Source organism: Mobula birostris, chromosome 6, assembly GCF_030028105.1.
Source record: "Mobula birostris isolate sMobBir1 chromosome 6, sMobBir1.hap1, whole genome shotgun sequence".
Taxonomy (NCBI): domain Eukaryota; kingdom Metazoa; phylum Chordata; class Chondrichthyes; order Myliobatiformes; family Myliobatidae; genus Mobula; species Mobula birostris.
In genome coordinates this window covers 21,820,427-21,836,798 of record NC_092375.1, presented here as the reverse complement: position 1 = coordinate 21,836,798, position 16,372 = coordinate 21,820,427, and the positions used below count along the sequence as shown (strand labels likewise).

The 16,372-nt window shown below is 41.0% G+C and overlaps 1 protein-coding gene across 6 annotated transcripts in view; it reads left to right on the top strand.

Moving 5' to 3' along the window:
• Positions 1 to 16,372, top strand: part of LOC140198849 (dual specificity tyrosine-phosphorylation-regulated kinase 1A) — a 157,510-nt gene that overhangs the window by 72,922 nt on the left and 68,216 nt on the right. For 4 of the 6 annotated variants that reach the window (XM_072260005.1, XM_072260001.1, XM_072260002.1 and 1 more), the window contains exon 3: positions 15,959 to 16,176. In XM_072260005.1, coding sequence (XP_072116106.1) covers positions 15,959 to 16,176 — 218 coding nt within the window. The remainder of the gene's footprint in view (positions 1 to 15,958; positions 16,177 to 16,372) is intronic. The other 2 variants (XM_072260003.1, XM_072260004.1) reach the window with 1 other exon arrangement.

Below are 16,372 nucleotides of genomic sequence, written 5' to 3'. Positions count from 1 at the left end.
AGAACATCCTCAGCATCGTCCGGCAGATCTTAAAGGACCTCAGTCTCCTCAGGAAATAGGGACGGCTCTGACCCTTCTTGTAGACAGCCTCAGTGTTTTTTGACCAGTCCAGTTTATTGTCAATTCGTATCCTCATGTATGTGTAATCCTCCACCATGTCCACACTGACCCCCTGGATGGAAACAAGGGTCACCGGTGCCTTAGCTCTCCTCAGGTCTACCACCAGCTCCTTAGTCTTTTTCACATTAAGCTGCAGATAATTCTGCTCACACCATGTGACAAAGTTTCCTACCGTAGCCCTGTACTCAACCTCATCTCCCTTGCTGATGCATCCAACTATGGCAGAGTCATCCGAAAACTTCTGAAGATGACAAGACTCTTTGCAGGAGTTGGAAGTCCAAGGTGTAAATGGTGAAGAGATAGGGAGACAAGATAGTCCCCTATGGAGCCCCAGTGGTGCTGATCACTCTGTCAGACACACAGTGTTGCAAGCACACGTACTGTGGTCTGCCAGTCAGGTAATCAAGAATCCATGATACCAGGGAAGCATCCACCTACATCGCTGTCAGCTTCTCCCCCAGCAGGGCAGGGTGGATGGTGTTGAACACACTGGAGAAGTCAAAAAACATGACTCTCACAGTGCTCGCTGGCTTGTCCAGGTAGGCATAGCTAACTTCTTGAAGGTCAATGAAAATCAATCAGCGGATTTTTCATTTCATGGAGAAATAATGGAAATGTTCACCTCACCAGGCAGCTTCTGTGGAAGAAAAAGCAGTTAATGTTTCAGGATAGAGATACCTTATCAGAATGGCCAAGTTTATATTTTTAATACATTAACATACTCTTAATTTAGAAAAATTTGATAACACTGTGTTTTGAAGTATTGTAAAAATTTCTTTTTATGGTGTACTTAATCTAGCATTTGAACACTGAAACAGAACTTCTATTACAGCAAATTCCATGTGCATGTAACCTGTTACTAATTTTTTTTGGACAATCAATATTATATGGATTGTTCTTCTGAAAATCGGGAACAGTGAATTTTAAATGATCCTAAAAATAAAACCTGACAAAACTCAGTAAGAGCAGTATTTCGTCATGTGGTGCTTCAAGTCTGCTTTTATTCAATAATACCATAGCGAATTTGATTGTTGTTTTTTAAAGTGATTTGTCTCCTTCATCTTCAGGCAGTGCCCCTCCCTTTGACTTGGCCTCTCCTACCTGGGGAACAACATTTCCTGCTCTGTTAAATCCTTTAAAAACACATTAATCACTGGGATTGACTTGTTCTTAGAAACATAGAAGCATAAAAAACCTACAGCACAATACAGGCCGTTCGGCCCACAAAGTTGTGCCGAATATGCCCCTATCTTAAAAATTACTAGGCTTACCTATAGCCAGCTATTTTACTAAGCTCCATGTACCTATCTAAATGTCTACTAAAAGGCCCTATCATATCCGCCTCCACCATTGCTGGCAGCCCATTCCACGCACTCACCACTCTCTGAGTGAAAAATTTACCCCTGACATCATCTCTGTACCTATTCTCCAGCACCTTAAACATGTGTCCTCTTGTGGCAATCATTTCAGCCCTGGGAAAAAGCCTCTGACTATCCACATGATCAATGCCTCTCATCATCTTATACACCTCTATCAGGTCACCTCTCATCCTCCGTCGCTGCAAGGAGAAATGGCCGAGTTCACTCAACCTATTATCATGAGGCATGCTCCCCCAAACCAGGCAACAACCTTGTAAATCTCCTCTGTACCCTTTCTATGGCTTCCACATCCTTCCTGTAGTGAGGCGACCAGAGTTTCTTCTAAACTCACAGGTTAAAGGCCCATTCTGTTCCATCTGTTCATAGTGAAAATCCTTTTTTCCCAAGAATCATTTTAATAAACCTTCACAGCATCTTGCTCACTCAGCCTCTTGACATACCCTTGCTTGTTCTTCTCGCAACTGAGACACAGGAGACTGCAGATGCTAGAATCTGGAGAACTTGGAGGATCTCAGCAGATCTGTGGTAGGAAAGGGATTGTCATGTTATGGGTTAAAATCCTGATCAGCATCCTGATACCGGTTTTTGACCCAAAACAGCAGCGTTTCCTTTCCTCCCACAGATGCTGCTCAACCTGCTGACAGAGACTTTTCTTCAGGACTGGAAGGGAAGGAGGATGATGCCAAAAGAAAAAGGTAGGGAGAGGGGAAGGAAGATAGCTAAGAGGTGACAGATAAAGCCAGGTGGGTAGGAAAGCTTGTTGCTGAAGTTGGTCCATGAACCCATGACCACACCTCATTATTCCTTTTTTACATTTATGTATTTTGTTGTTGATAGTAATTTTGTGTTTGCACTGTACTGTCTCCCACAAGGCAACAAATTTCACATCATATAAATCAGTGATGATAAACCTGATTCTGAGTGTGATTCAAAAGATGAGCAAAAGTAAATTCGTCTAGTAATGTGATTTGCATTGGTCTTCTATATACCTCGTGGAAAAGCACCCAACTTTTTCATGGAACATAGGGGTGGTTGCTAAAATATTTAACACAACAGAACAAATGTTATATGTATGTATGCCCCATTATATTGGTGCATTAAACTACTGATTTTATCCATTTTATTACAATAATGTGAAACATCTAAAGCCCTGCGTATCCATGGTAAGAAATTATTGGTAAGAAATGATATTAAATCATTAGAAAGAGGTGATATAGGATCGGAAGGTGCAGAATCTTTATGGGTTGAGCTAAGAAATAGCAGGGGTAAAAGGACCCTGATGGCAGTTATTTATAGGCCTCCAAACAGCTGCAGGGATGTGGACTACAAATTACAACTGGAAATAGAAAAGGCTTGTCAGAAGGGCAGTGTTATGATAATGGTGGGGGATTTTGACATGCGAATGGATTGGGAAAATCAGGTCAGCACTGGATCTCAAGAGAGAGAATTTGTAGAATGTCTGCGAGATGGCTTTTTAGAACAGCTTGTTGTTGAGCCCACTAGGGGATCGGCTGTACTGGATTGGGTATTGTGTAATGAACCGGAGGTGATTAGAGAGATTGAGGTGAAGGAACCCTTAGGAGGCAGTGATCATAACATGATTGAGTTCACTGTGAAATTAGAAAGAGAGAAGCCGAAATCTGATGTGTCAGTATTTCAGTGGAGTAAAGGAAATTACAGTGGCATGAGAGAGGAACTGGCCAAAGTTGACTGGAAAGGGACACTGGCGGGAAAGACAGCAGAGCAGCAGTGGCTGGAGTTTATGCGAGAAACGAGAAATGTGCAAGACAGGTATATTGCAAAAAAGAAGAAATTTTCGAGTGGAAAAAGGATGCAACCATGGTTGACAAGAGAAGTCAAAGCCAAAGTTAAAGCAAAGGAGAGGGCATACAAGGAAGCAAAAATTAGTGGGAAGACAGAGGATTGGGAAGTTTTTAAAACCTTACGAAAGGAAACCAAGAAGGTCATTAAGAGAGAAAAGATTAACTATGAAAGGAAGCTAGCAAATAATATCAAAGAGGATACTAAAAGCTTTTTCAAGTATATAAAGAGTAAACGACAGGTGAGAATAGATATAGGACCAATAGAAAATGATGCTGGAGAAATTGTAATGGGAGATAAGGAGATGGCAGAGGAACTGAACGAGTATTTTGCATCAGTCTTCACTGAGGAAGACATCAGCAGTATACCGGTGACACACAAGGGTGGCAGGGAAGAGAAGTGTGCGCAGTCACAATTATGACAGAGAAAGTACTCAGGAAGCTGAATAGGCTAAAGGTAGATAAATCTCCTGGACCAGATGGAATGCACCCTCGTGTTCTGAAGGAAGTAGCTGTGGAGATTGCGGAGGCATTAGCGATGATCCTTCAAAAGTCGATAGATTCTGGCATGGTTCCGGAAGACTGGAAGATTGCAAATGTCACTCCGCTATTTAAGAAGGGGGCAAGGAAGCAAAAAGGAAATTTTAGACCTGTTAACTTGACATTGGTGGTTGGGAAGTTGTTGGAGTCAATTGTCAAGGATGAGGTTACAGAGTACCTGGAGGCATATGACAAGATAGGCAGAACTCAGCATGGATTCCTTAAAGGAAAATCCTGCCTGACAAACCTATTACAATTTTTTGAGGAAATTACCAGTAGGCTAGACAAGGGAGATGCAGTGGATGTTGTATATTTGGATTTTCAGAAGGCCTTTGACAAGATGCCACACATGAGGCTACTTAACAAGATAAGAGCCCATGGAAATACGGGAGAGTTACATATGTGGATAGGGCATTGGCTGATTGGCAGGAAACAGAGAGTAGGAATAAAGGGATCCTATTCTGGTTAGCTGCCAGTTACCAGTGGTGTTCCACAGGGATCAGTGTTGGAGCCGCTTCTTTTTACATTGTACATCAACGATTTGGACTATGGAATAGATGGCTTTGTGGCTAAGTTTGCTGATGATACGAAGATAGGTGGAGGGGCCAGTAGTACTGAGGAAACGGAGAGTCTGCAGAGAGACTTGGATAGATTGGAAAAATGGGCAGAGAAATGGCAAATGAAGTACAATGTTGGAAAGTGTATGGTTATGCACTTTGGCAGAAAAAATAAATGGGCAGACTATTATTTAAATGGGGAAAGAATTCAAAGCTCTGAGATGCAACGGGACTTGGGAGTCCTCTTACAGGATACCCTTAAAGTTAACCTCCAGGTTGAGTCAGTAGTGAAGAAGGCGAATGCAATGTTGGCATCCATTTCTGGAGGAGTAGAGTATAGGAGCAGGGATGTGATGTTGAGGCTCTATAAGACGCTGGTGAGACCTCACTTGGAATACTGTGGGCAGTTTTGGTCTCCTTATTTAAGAAAGGATGTGCTGACGTTGGAGAGGGTACAGAGAATATTCACTAGAATGATTCCGGGAATGAGAGGGTTAACATATGAGGAATGTTTGTCCGCTCTTGGACTGTATTCCTTGGAGTTTTGAAGAATGAGGGGAGACCTCATAGAAACATTTCAAATGTTAAAAGGCATGGATAGAGTGGATGTGGCAAAGTTGTTTCCCATGATGGGAGAGTCTAGTATGAGAGAGCATGACTTCAGGATTGAAGGGCGCCCTTTCAGAACAGAAATGTGAAGAAATTTTTTTTAGTCAGAGGGTGGTGAATCTATGGAATTTGTTGCCATGGGCAGCAATGGAGGCCAAGTCATTGGGTGTATTTAAGGCAGAGATTGATAGGTATCTGAGTAGCCAGGGCGTCAAAGGTTATGGTGAGAAGGCGGAGGAGTGGGACTAAATAGGAGAAAATGGATCAGCTCGTGATAAAATGGTGGCGCAGACTCGATGGGCCGAATGGCCTACTTCTGCTCCTTTGTCTTATGGTCTTATGGATATTCAAAACTTAGAGATGTTAAACATATAGTTCTTTTGACATAATCTAGGGCAAATTGTTGTGAAGTTTCTCTGTTTGGAATTTATAAAGATTTTGGAATTCTTTATCACTTTACAATATACTTCCTTTTTGCTGAAGGTTCGCTGGGACCTTAGTTCATTCTGTGTAAAGAAATGTGACTAAAAGCATTGATTTTTGTTTTATATAATAGGAATTTAGACAGTTTCAGCTATTGCTGATATAGCATTGAGTGTAAATGAAATCTTTCATGCAAACAAACCAAGGGGTAGGTGGTCTCTTTAGTACAGTGAATGCTAGAGAAATATCACCATTTGAGAATTACATCCTCCTGAATTGAAGAACTTGCATATGAAACAGAAAGGTTACTTCTCCCAGTGTCACAGATATAAAGAAGGGTTTGAAAAGAAAAGATGTGAATTTTAATTTTAACTTTTCTGTAGACACCCTGCTCAACCTGAAAGGTACATATTTACTGAATAATGTGTTAACTCTGTGTTTTCCTCTAAAATATTCTTAATCCTTTAGTTGCCCCAGAATGCCAGTGCAGCTTATCACATTTCCCTTTTTATCCATCATTAATGTAATGCTGACAGGTGCACTCCATTATTACTTATATCATTTACACCTTCCTGCACATGAGTGGTTTCAAATAAAATGGGGGAGTTTTTACTGCAGAACTCTTGGGTCAACAGAGCTAAATTCTTGTGTATTTAGGGAATTCTTATTATAGCTCATTAGATGCTGAACATAATTTAAACTGGAGGGGAGGAGAAGATGGCAGCGCGATGCAGCGCGCATGGCTGCTCCGAATTGATTTCGTATTTGTGAAGTAGGACACCGTGCACAATCCTGATTTGATGGAGACAGCTGTGAGAAGCACGGAGGAACATCTGAAGAAACTTCTGAAATGCCAGCTTCGCTGCCGCTGTTACTGTGCGATCGAGAATCTCCGGAGGGGAAGGTTCCAAATCCTCGGCTTTGCCTGTTGCCAGGGCCAGGGTCGAAGTGCTCGGAGCTCGGTGTCGGAGGGCTGGTCGGAGGCTTGAAGTTTTCGGAGGGACTCGAGTCGGCTCTGGTCGGGGTGCTTCCAGGGTGCTGCATCGGCAAGTTTGCGGCGCTGGAAGCTCATGGCAGGAAGAGAGTTTTTCTTCCTTCTACTGTCTGCGTGAGATAATGGGACTTTCGAGAGACTTTGAGATTTTTTTTACCGTGCCCATGGTCTGTTCTTCTATCAAATTATGGTATTGCTTTGCACTGTTGTAACTATATGTTATAATTATGTGGTTTTTGTCAGTTTTTTCAGCCTTGGTTTGTCTTGTGTTCCTGTGATATCATTCTGGAGGAACATTGTATCATTATCTTGAAGGGGGGGAAAGTTTAAAGTGAACATTAGAGGGGGCTTCTTCACACAGAGTGGTGGGAGTGTGGAATGAGCTGCCAGATGAAGTGGTAAATGCGGGCTCACTTTTAACATTTAAGAAAAACTTGGACAGGTACATGGATGAGAGGTGTATGGAGGGATATGGTCCAGGTGCAGGTCACTGGAACGAGGCAGAAAAATGGTTCGGCACAGCCAGGAAAGGCCAGAAGGCCTGTTTCTGTGCTGTAATGTTCTATGGTTCTTAATGCATGCATTACTAAATGACAATGAAAGAGGACTGCGTGTCGTTATAATCTAATTTAAAAAACTTCCTCAATGTTATTATTTTATTGCTCAGCACATAGTGATTCTTTTCAGGAGAACATGATCACACAAATTTGGATAACTGATGCTAATGTACTGCATTTCAGTGTTAAATTTGAAAGATGAAATACTGTAATAGATTATCTAATGCAGAGTAGAAGTTCTATCTTTCATTATTTGATATGTGTGTTGCTAACAAGGCCAATTTATTGCTTATGTCTGATTGCCTTTGGAAAGGTGGCAGAGAGCCATTTTCCTGAACCATTATAGTCCACAGAAAAGCAACATCCATCAGAATCAGGTTTATTATCACTGACATATGATGTGAAATTTGTTGCTTTGCTGCAACAGTACAGTGCAATACATAATTGCTATAAGCCACAATAAGAAATACAGCAGATTCTGGTTAATTAGGGCAGCCACTCACTTGAGACAACTCAAAGAACAAAAACTGATAGAAAATATCTGGGATTCCCTTTGTTTATTTGGGACAGTGCTGCTTAATTGGGGCAGGAGACTGTTGCTGAACAGTTTCTTATGAGGGTCAATCACGTACTCTTGTGTGGATGTAGATACAACACCATAATTTGAGCAAACAGTTTTTAAATAGCATCAGTTGTATATGTTTGTGTTCAAGGAGCAGCAAATTTTGTCACTTACAGTTGGTGAGAAATAAGCAGTAAGACAATTCAGAGCTGTGTTACTCACTATGGTTCTAAGCATTCAGGCTTGGAGATGCCAAAAACTACTGGGAGTGAAAAAGAAATGATTTCACGACTCCAAGTTAGAAACTACAAAGAATTTGACAATCATCTTGAATATTACAATGAAAATGAAAGTTTGGTGGATGCAGTCATTGATAACATTGTATGAAGCAGGTCCATTATTTGCACTGGGTGTCTGCACTGATTTTGTTCATTTACAGTCAAAAGAATACAACACAGATGAATCCCTTAGTCAATAACTATTGGGAGCGAACACAGAGTTTTATAATACTGCATTAGTTTTGGCAGTTTTCTAATTCCTGTTGCATTTCATTTACATCATTTTTAACACTGTCTTTTTTGTACCTTTTCAAACTATTTGCATTGAAAATAAACTAAACTTGAGCTTCAAGTTGGATACAGGTATTGATTATGACCGACATTTCAGTTACAAACTCTGCCATCTTCAGGGATAATGCCTGGGCCTCATCCTCATCCTCATCCTCATCCTCCTCCTCGTCCTCTCCCCCCCATTCCTCTCTCTCTCCTCCTCCCCACCCACCACCAGCTTAATCCTGCATTACCGCCACCTTCTGCTCCGCAATAGGCTTACATTCCAAATTCCTTCGCCCAATCATATATACACACACACACACACACCCACCCACCCCCTAACCTACATTTTATACTCCTATCTTTGGCCATCCTAGCACCCTCTTCCTGCTTATTGATCATATCCTATATAAAAAAAAAACCTGTACCCCTGAAGAAAGCTAAAAATACCCTGACCTGTGCTCTCTTACCCGTGCCCAGCAACCCTTTTAATGTGAATTCCTGCACCCCCAGTTCCCTTAGATTGATTATCATCACCTCTCTCTGTATCCCATACTTCCTGCAAATCAGAACTACATGTTCTACTGACTCCTCTTCCTGACATTCCTCACACAATCCTGCCTGGTGTTTCCCTCTCATTTTCAATGTTTTGTTTAATGCACAGTGCCCCAGCCTTAACCGAGTCCACACAGGTTCCTCTCTTCTGTATCCACTGCCTACCCTAGTACCTGCACCACTTTTTTGTATTTGATATAAATGCCTCCCTTTCCCCTCCCTGTCCCATCTTTCTTGCCACATTTGGTTGATTTTCTTCCCAGATTACACACTTAACCTCTGCTTTACTGATACTAATGTGCATTTCTGTATTTTCTTTTCTTTAACGCCCTCTTTACCAACTCATCCACCCTCTCATTCCCCTTCACCCCTACATGTGCTGGAACCCATAAAAATTTTTACCTGACCTCCCTGATTTGCTATTCTTGTGACTGACTGTACATCTTGCCGACTGTTTGAGTGAAAATACCTTAAACTTGCTGGAACTGAGGTGAATCTGAGCACATCAACACTTTGACTTGTCTAGCTTTCTCCACCCATTGCAATGCATGTCTAGTCCGGTGGTATTTATACCCCTGTATTCCGTCCCTCCTGATTGGTTAGTCCTCATCCAATTGGGTTTCTGCTCTCCCACTTTGTTTGCAATTGAATTCCAGTTCTCACTTAATGCAAGTTCTTCACCTTTGTTAAAATTCTATCAGGAAGAATGGAATTCAGGGACATAAACACCATCAGACTAAAAATGCCCAGGCATCATCTCTGAAGAAGATAGTGGAGTTTGTCATCAAAATGTTGGTTATGATCGATACTTGTACCTGGCTTAAAGACCCTGAAGAGAGTATCGTCATATATACCGGGAAACTACTTGATCTTATTTCCTTGAAACTTTGGCTAATTGGGACAGCTGCTCATTGGGTCAAAATATACTCGTCCCGATGTGTCCCAATTAACTGGATCCACTGTATATACAAAAAAAACTGCAGAAAGTGAATAAATTTGTAAGGTGTTCATGAACAGTTAAGTAAACTGATGTTGGAAAGTTAGAAGACCGCCAACCAGGCCATGTTCTCTTCTCACTGCTGCTGGAGAGGGGAGATTTGCAGCATGGGCAACTGCCGGTCTTCCATACAACCTTGCCCAGGCCTGCTCCCTGGAAACCTTGAAAGGCGCAAATCCATGGTCTCACGAGACTAATGGATGCCTATATATTGGGCAGGAGGTACAGCAGCTTTAGGTCCCACATAGCAGCTCCTGTCCTCCAACAGTCAGGCTCATGAACCATTGTGAATGACATCAAACAGCACTATTTTGAACTGATTCCCTTTCAAGGACTCTTTTACTACTCATACTCAGTAGTTATTTTTATTTGCACAGTTTGTCTTTATCACATTGTCAGTGTCTCTTTTTTTGATAAATTCTATTGAATTTCAATTTTGTTCTGTAAAAGCCCACAAGAAAATAAATCTTAAGGTAGGATATAAGATGTATGTGCTGTGATAAAAAATTTGCTTTGAACTTTGAACATATGACAGTAGTTTTGGGTAGGGAGTTCCACACAATTTACACCCAGCTGAGATGGAATGACTATGTACTCCAAATCAGGATTTATGTGATTTCATGTCACGAAATGCATTCAAAGGTGAGAATAAGGAAATCCCTCGCTCCTGAAATATTAAAGAATGGCATGGATTGAGAAAGCACTTAAGAGTAGCAGTAGCAAATAACTAGATGTTGAGCTTCTCCAGTGTTAGAGCATAGAGTACTGCAGTACAGGAACAGGCCTTCTGCTCATGATGTCTGCACTGAACATAATGCCAAATAATGCTAACCCTATCTACCTGCATGTGATCCTTACCCCTTAATTTCCTTCATTTTCATGTGCCTCTCTAAAAACTTCTAAAACACTGCTATCATATCTGCTTTTGCTACCACCTTTGGCCACACATTCTAGGCACCTGCCATTTTCTATGCTTTTTTTTAAAAAAAAGCAGTAGTTTGCTCCATACATCCTTTAAGCTTTCCCTGCTATACCTGCTAGTGTTAGACATTTCTATCCTATTGGAGACCATCTCTCTACCTTTCAGAGAGGTCTGTCAGGTCTCCTGATGTGCCAGAGAAAACAATTCAAGTTTATCCAACCTTTCTTTATAGCTAATACACTTCTGTCCAGGTTGCATCCTGGTAAAATTCTACTGCACCTTGTCCAAAACCCTTTGCATCATTCCTTTAATGGGGCAATCAGGACTGCACACAATACTACTCTAAATGAGAGCTAACGAGTGTTATACAACAGCAAACGAGAAAATCTGCAGATGCTGGAAATCTGAGCAACGCATAAAGTGCTGGAGGAACTCAGCAGGCCAGGTAGCATGTATGGGAAAAAAAATACATTAATGCTTTGGGCTGAAACCCTTCGACAATCCTGAAGGGTTTTGGCCCGAAGCGTTGACTGTACTCTTTTATCCATATATGTTGCCTGGCCTGCTGAGTTCCTCCTGCATCTTGTGTGAGTTATACAGCAGCAACGTGAGCTTTTTCACTCTTGTAATCAAGGCGATTATGCTTTCTAATCGTACTACCCTTTTCGGGGAGCCATGGACTTGTACCCCATAATCCCTTTTGATCAGTGCTGTTGAGGGTCCTGTCATTAACTGTGTACTTGCCCTTTACATTTGACTTACCAAAGTCTAAACCAGGGGTAGGCAACCTTAAGCAGAAATGATGTTCTAACATGCGTTATTCACCAATTTGAGGCAAAACATAACTAGATGTATTTAAATGGATAATTCCCATATTTCAAGTTTTTTATGGCATTTATCTGGCCCACCGTCCGCTCATTGATACGAGATCTGGCCTGCAGAGGCAAAAAGGTTGCTGATCCCTGGTCTAAGCTTTGCATCCTTCGATTTTAAACTCCACCTACAATGTCTCCATGATCTATATCCTTCTATAGCTTGATAGTCTTCTTCATTGTCCATACCTGAACCAATTTTTAATATTAAGAAATGTATTAGCCAAGCTACCTACATTTTTGAAGTTTTAAAATACATTTTTCATATTACAGTCAACAAAGGGGACCCAGCATTCATCCTTGCAGAACAGCATCGGGCACAGATCTCCACATGGCCATAAGACATCGGAGCAGAATTACTCCATTTGGCCCATCATGTCTGATCGGCCATTCCATCATTGCTGATCTATTAACTCTCTTAACCTCATTCTCCTGCCTTCTCCCTGTAACCTTTGATGTCTTTACTAATCAAGAACATATTGACCTTGTACCATAAATATACATAAAGATGTCCTCCACAGCAGTCTCTGTGGTAATGAATCCCATGGATTCACCACCCTCTGGCCAGGAAAAAAATCCTTCCCATCTAAAGTGACGTCCTTGTACTCTGATCGCCCTCTATAGGAAGCCATCCTTTCCTCATCACTCTATCTGGACCTTTCAATTTTCAATATTCAGTAGGTTTCAGTGAGATCCCTCTCCCCCCCCCCCCCAAAAATTCTTTTTAAGTCTGGGGAGTACAGACCCAGAGCCACCAGATACTCTTCATATATTAACGCTTTCATGGCAGGGATCATTGTTGCAAACCTCCTCTGGACCACCTTCTTCAATGTCAGCACATCCTTTAGGTAAGGGGCCCAAAACTGCTCATAATACTTCAGGTGCAGTCTGGCCTTGTAAAGCCTCTGCATTACATCCTTGCTGCTTTTTCTCCTGAAATGAATGCTAACAAGGCATTTTACCACCTACTCAATCTGCAAGTTAACCTTCGGGGATGTTGTATGAGGATTCCTAAGTTCCTTTGCACCGCAGCTTTCTGAATTTGCTCCAAGTTTCGAAAATGCCCTGTGCCTTTTTTCATTCTACCAAAATGCGTGACCATACACAGCCTTGTACTGTATTCCATGTGCTACTTTGCCCATTCTCCCAATCTGTCTTAGTCCTTTTGCAGACTTCCTGCAGTACTGCCGTTTCTCAACGCTACTGCCTGCCGCCACCCCAACCCCAGCCTAACTTGGTATCATCTGAAAGTTTGGCCACAAAACCATCATTCTGTCATCCGAGTCATTGACATACAACATGAAAAAGTCTCAATAACGATCCCTATAGAACACCACTAGACATTGACAGCCAACTTGAAGAGGCCCCACTTATGCCCATTCTTTACCTCCTGCCAGTCCAGCCAGAATAACATGCTTTCACCATTATTGTTGGTCGTAAGTGGTGGAGCATGCTCGATGTGCTAAATGGTCTGATTCTGTTCTATGTCTTATGGTATGGGCAAGCAAATTCTGAATCCAAGCTGCCAAATTGCTGTAAATTTCATTCGTCTTAATATTCTTGATGATATTGTATTAATGATGATGTATGTACCCATTAGGACATTGGTGCCATGCTAGTGGTCATGCTATTGATTATGTTGGAGGTGAGACTAAATGTTGCTGGAACAATGGTTGTGTGGCATAAGGCGTGGATTACACTTGCCATATAGCTGTCCATACCTGAAATTTTTGTAGATACAGTTGTGTGCAAGCAGGCACTCAACTTCTTTTCAGAGTAGGTGCAAATATTGCAATCATCACTAAGCGCTCCTACTTGGGAAAACCAAGGCTATTGATAAAATGGCCAAAGATTGTATGGTACAGGATCCTGCCTTGAAGATGCCACAGGTGCCTGTCCTGAGGATGTTGTGAGATTGGTTATTAATCTTCTGGTTTATGATGGTGCTGGTGAAGCACAGTGATGACTTGCTGGCTGCAAACACAACTATTAACTACTTTATTGTTCACACTTTTTCTGGAAAATAATCACTGCAATTAATAGCTTGTAACTTCCCTTTTGGAGCTGAGCTTTTGAACAGCCTGTACTAAAGTCTCGAAGGTGCAGGACGGTTGTGGCATGGTATGGACTGAATTGAGGCAGTGGGGCCCAGGCCTGAGGATGGGGATCAAGCCAGTGTTTTGCTGTTGCTGGAGCAGACTCGGAGGCATTTTGAAGCAGCAGAACAGAGGTGAAGCAGAGTTGAGGTAGCGGAGCCTGGACTGTTTGGCCAATTTAAGTGTCGGGTGAGATTGGAAAGTTTGGGTTTGGACCAAATTGAGCCAGAGGGCCCAGGCCTGAGAGCATATCAAAGTGGCAGGGCTCGAGCCTGAGAACGAGGAACAACCCAAGATTTGGCTGATTTAAATGCTGAGGCAGATTGAAAAGGTTAGAGTGTTGAGGCCAGAGGTGAAAGATGGGCTGATGTTTAGCTCGCTACTCCATGAGGTTTACTTGTCTCTGCACTGAACTAAGGGTATGGCCTGCAACTAAAGAGCTCCTAGATCGGTTGTAACTGCCTTTGGACTGATTTTCATAAACTTAAGTTATGAATTTATTTGTTTACTTTTATTGTTTGCATGATTTGTTTTTGTTCTGTACATTGGGTGTTTTGGAGGTCTTTTTCTAAAGGGTTCTGTTTGTGGCTGCCTGTAAGGAGAGGAGTCTCAAGGTTGCATATAGTATATGTAGATAATCTACAACTCAAATTTTAGATGTCCCTTTTACACTCCTTGAATGCTCCAGTTCAACCACCTTTCACCACTACTCTCGGTCATGCACTCCAGGTTGTCACACTCTAGTTTTTAAAAGTCCTCTTTTCAGTTATGGTTCTTCTATTGGTCACCTTCATTCATTGTCTCGAGGCTCTTGACCTTTCAACCATTGCATGCAATTTCTACCCACTCTAATCCCTATATAATTTTAAGTACCTCCAATCAGATTTGCTCACAATCTCTTCAGAGGACTATCCCATCTTCTCCAGTCTGTCCACTGAACAGTTTTGATAAATACTTTCTGCTGCCTTTTTATTGCTTCAGGAATGTATACACTACTAAAGTTGTAACTTAATCATTTTTTAAATATAAAGGTTTATCATATTGCCCATACCTATTTTTCATCACAAAAATGAAGCACTTCACGCTTTTCAGTATTCACTTTCATCTGCCACCGATTTGCCCAATTTACTGTTTTAAATATTACTCACAGTTAACTATTCCTCAGGGGTTGTGGATTTGCAAACCTGGAAGTTGAGCTTATGTATTAAGGAAAACAATTAATGAGTACAATCCCTGTGGAGGTCCACTATCTGAATTTGAAAGAGAAACTGATTTCTCTTTTTCCTGTTATTTAGCCGATTTTATATGTATCCTGCTACAACTCACAATTTTGGTTTCTGACTGGTCGTGCCACATCTTCTCTTACAGTCCTTACCTTGCTCATATGTATTTAGACTATTTTGGGGTACTGTTTTATGTTTTTTGGTTTTTTTTCCCCTCGTGTTGTCTTGGCCTATTTTACCCTTTTCCTTGAGTTTTCACATTCTCATTTACATTAACAATATGACATCTTTAAATCTTTATTAAAAAACTTGCACTGTATTATTTGGTCATCGATGGAGTTCTGACTTTGATTTTCTTTTGTACTCTTCTCCCTCATGGAAATTTACCTAGATTGCAGCAGAAACATCTTCATTCTTATGGTCGCCAGTGCAACTTGTCAGCATGGACAGATTGGATTGATGGGCCTGTTTCCATGTCATGTCACTATGAATTATATTTTTGCTTCCTAACCTTTATTTACCTTGGCCAGATGTTTTCTCATCCCTTTGAAATTGACTTTTCAATTGGCCTTGGAATTGTCTGTATCTTTTTTCAGAGTTTTTCTAAAACTTTTGGCATTATGCTTTGTTTCTTAATGCTTCTCCTTCAGAAGTTCCACTTAGTCTGGTTCATTTCCTAGGACCAAATCCAGCAATGCCACCTTTTATTTGGAATAGAAGTTGCTCAATTGAGAAACTCTTCCCTCCTTTGCCCTAATCTTGGAGCTGTTGTATTTTATATTTGGAAGTTGGAGTTTGTATTTTTTTAAATTCATCTAATATTTAACTAAAAATTTGCCCCTCTAACTATTTTATTAGAAGGCATTATATGAAATAGTCTTGTGCAATCAGAAACCTGTTGTTTTTTTAATTTTGAATATTTTTTTCTTGGACTAACTAAATTGTGCATTGTTCGGCGCAACACCAAGATTGGTGTAGAAAGTTGGAGTGTTAATTTGTGTACATGTTGAATGAAAGTTGGTCTTTTTATCTCCTGGGGTTAAATGCTTGTTGTCACGACACAAACATAAAAAAAATGCAGATAGATGCTAGCGATCTCTAGTTTTACTCTATTCCATTAAGAGTTATTGGCTACAAGGGAGTCATGAAACAAAATAAATTTCTGATTAATATCCTTACAGTTATTTTTCTTTCAACAGGCGGAGAGACCTCAGCATGCAAACCTTCAACCGTTCGGCTTGCACCTTCATTTTCATTTCATGCTGCTGGCCTTCAAATGGCTACGCAGGTGCCTCATTCTCACCAGCAATACAGTGACCGTCATCAACAGACTGTAAATGACCAGCAGGTGCCTGCCTTATCATACAGTGACCAGCTTCAGCCTACTGTAACTAATCAGGTATGAAGCTTAATTTGAGAGCATATATACTAGATCTAGTTCATTCATTCAAGTTTGTTTGCCAATTTCAGAAATTTCTTGATTTGATTTGTTATGAGTAACCACCATGATACTACAAAGTAAAATTTTACTTGGATATGTGTACTTGTTCTTCAATATTTAGTATTGATGTGCTTTTTGAAGTGAATGTTAACAA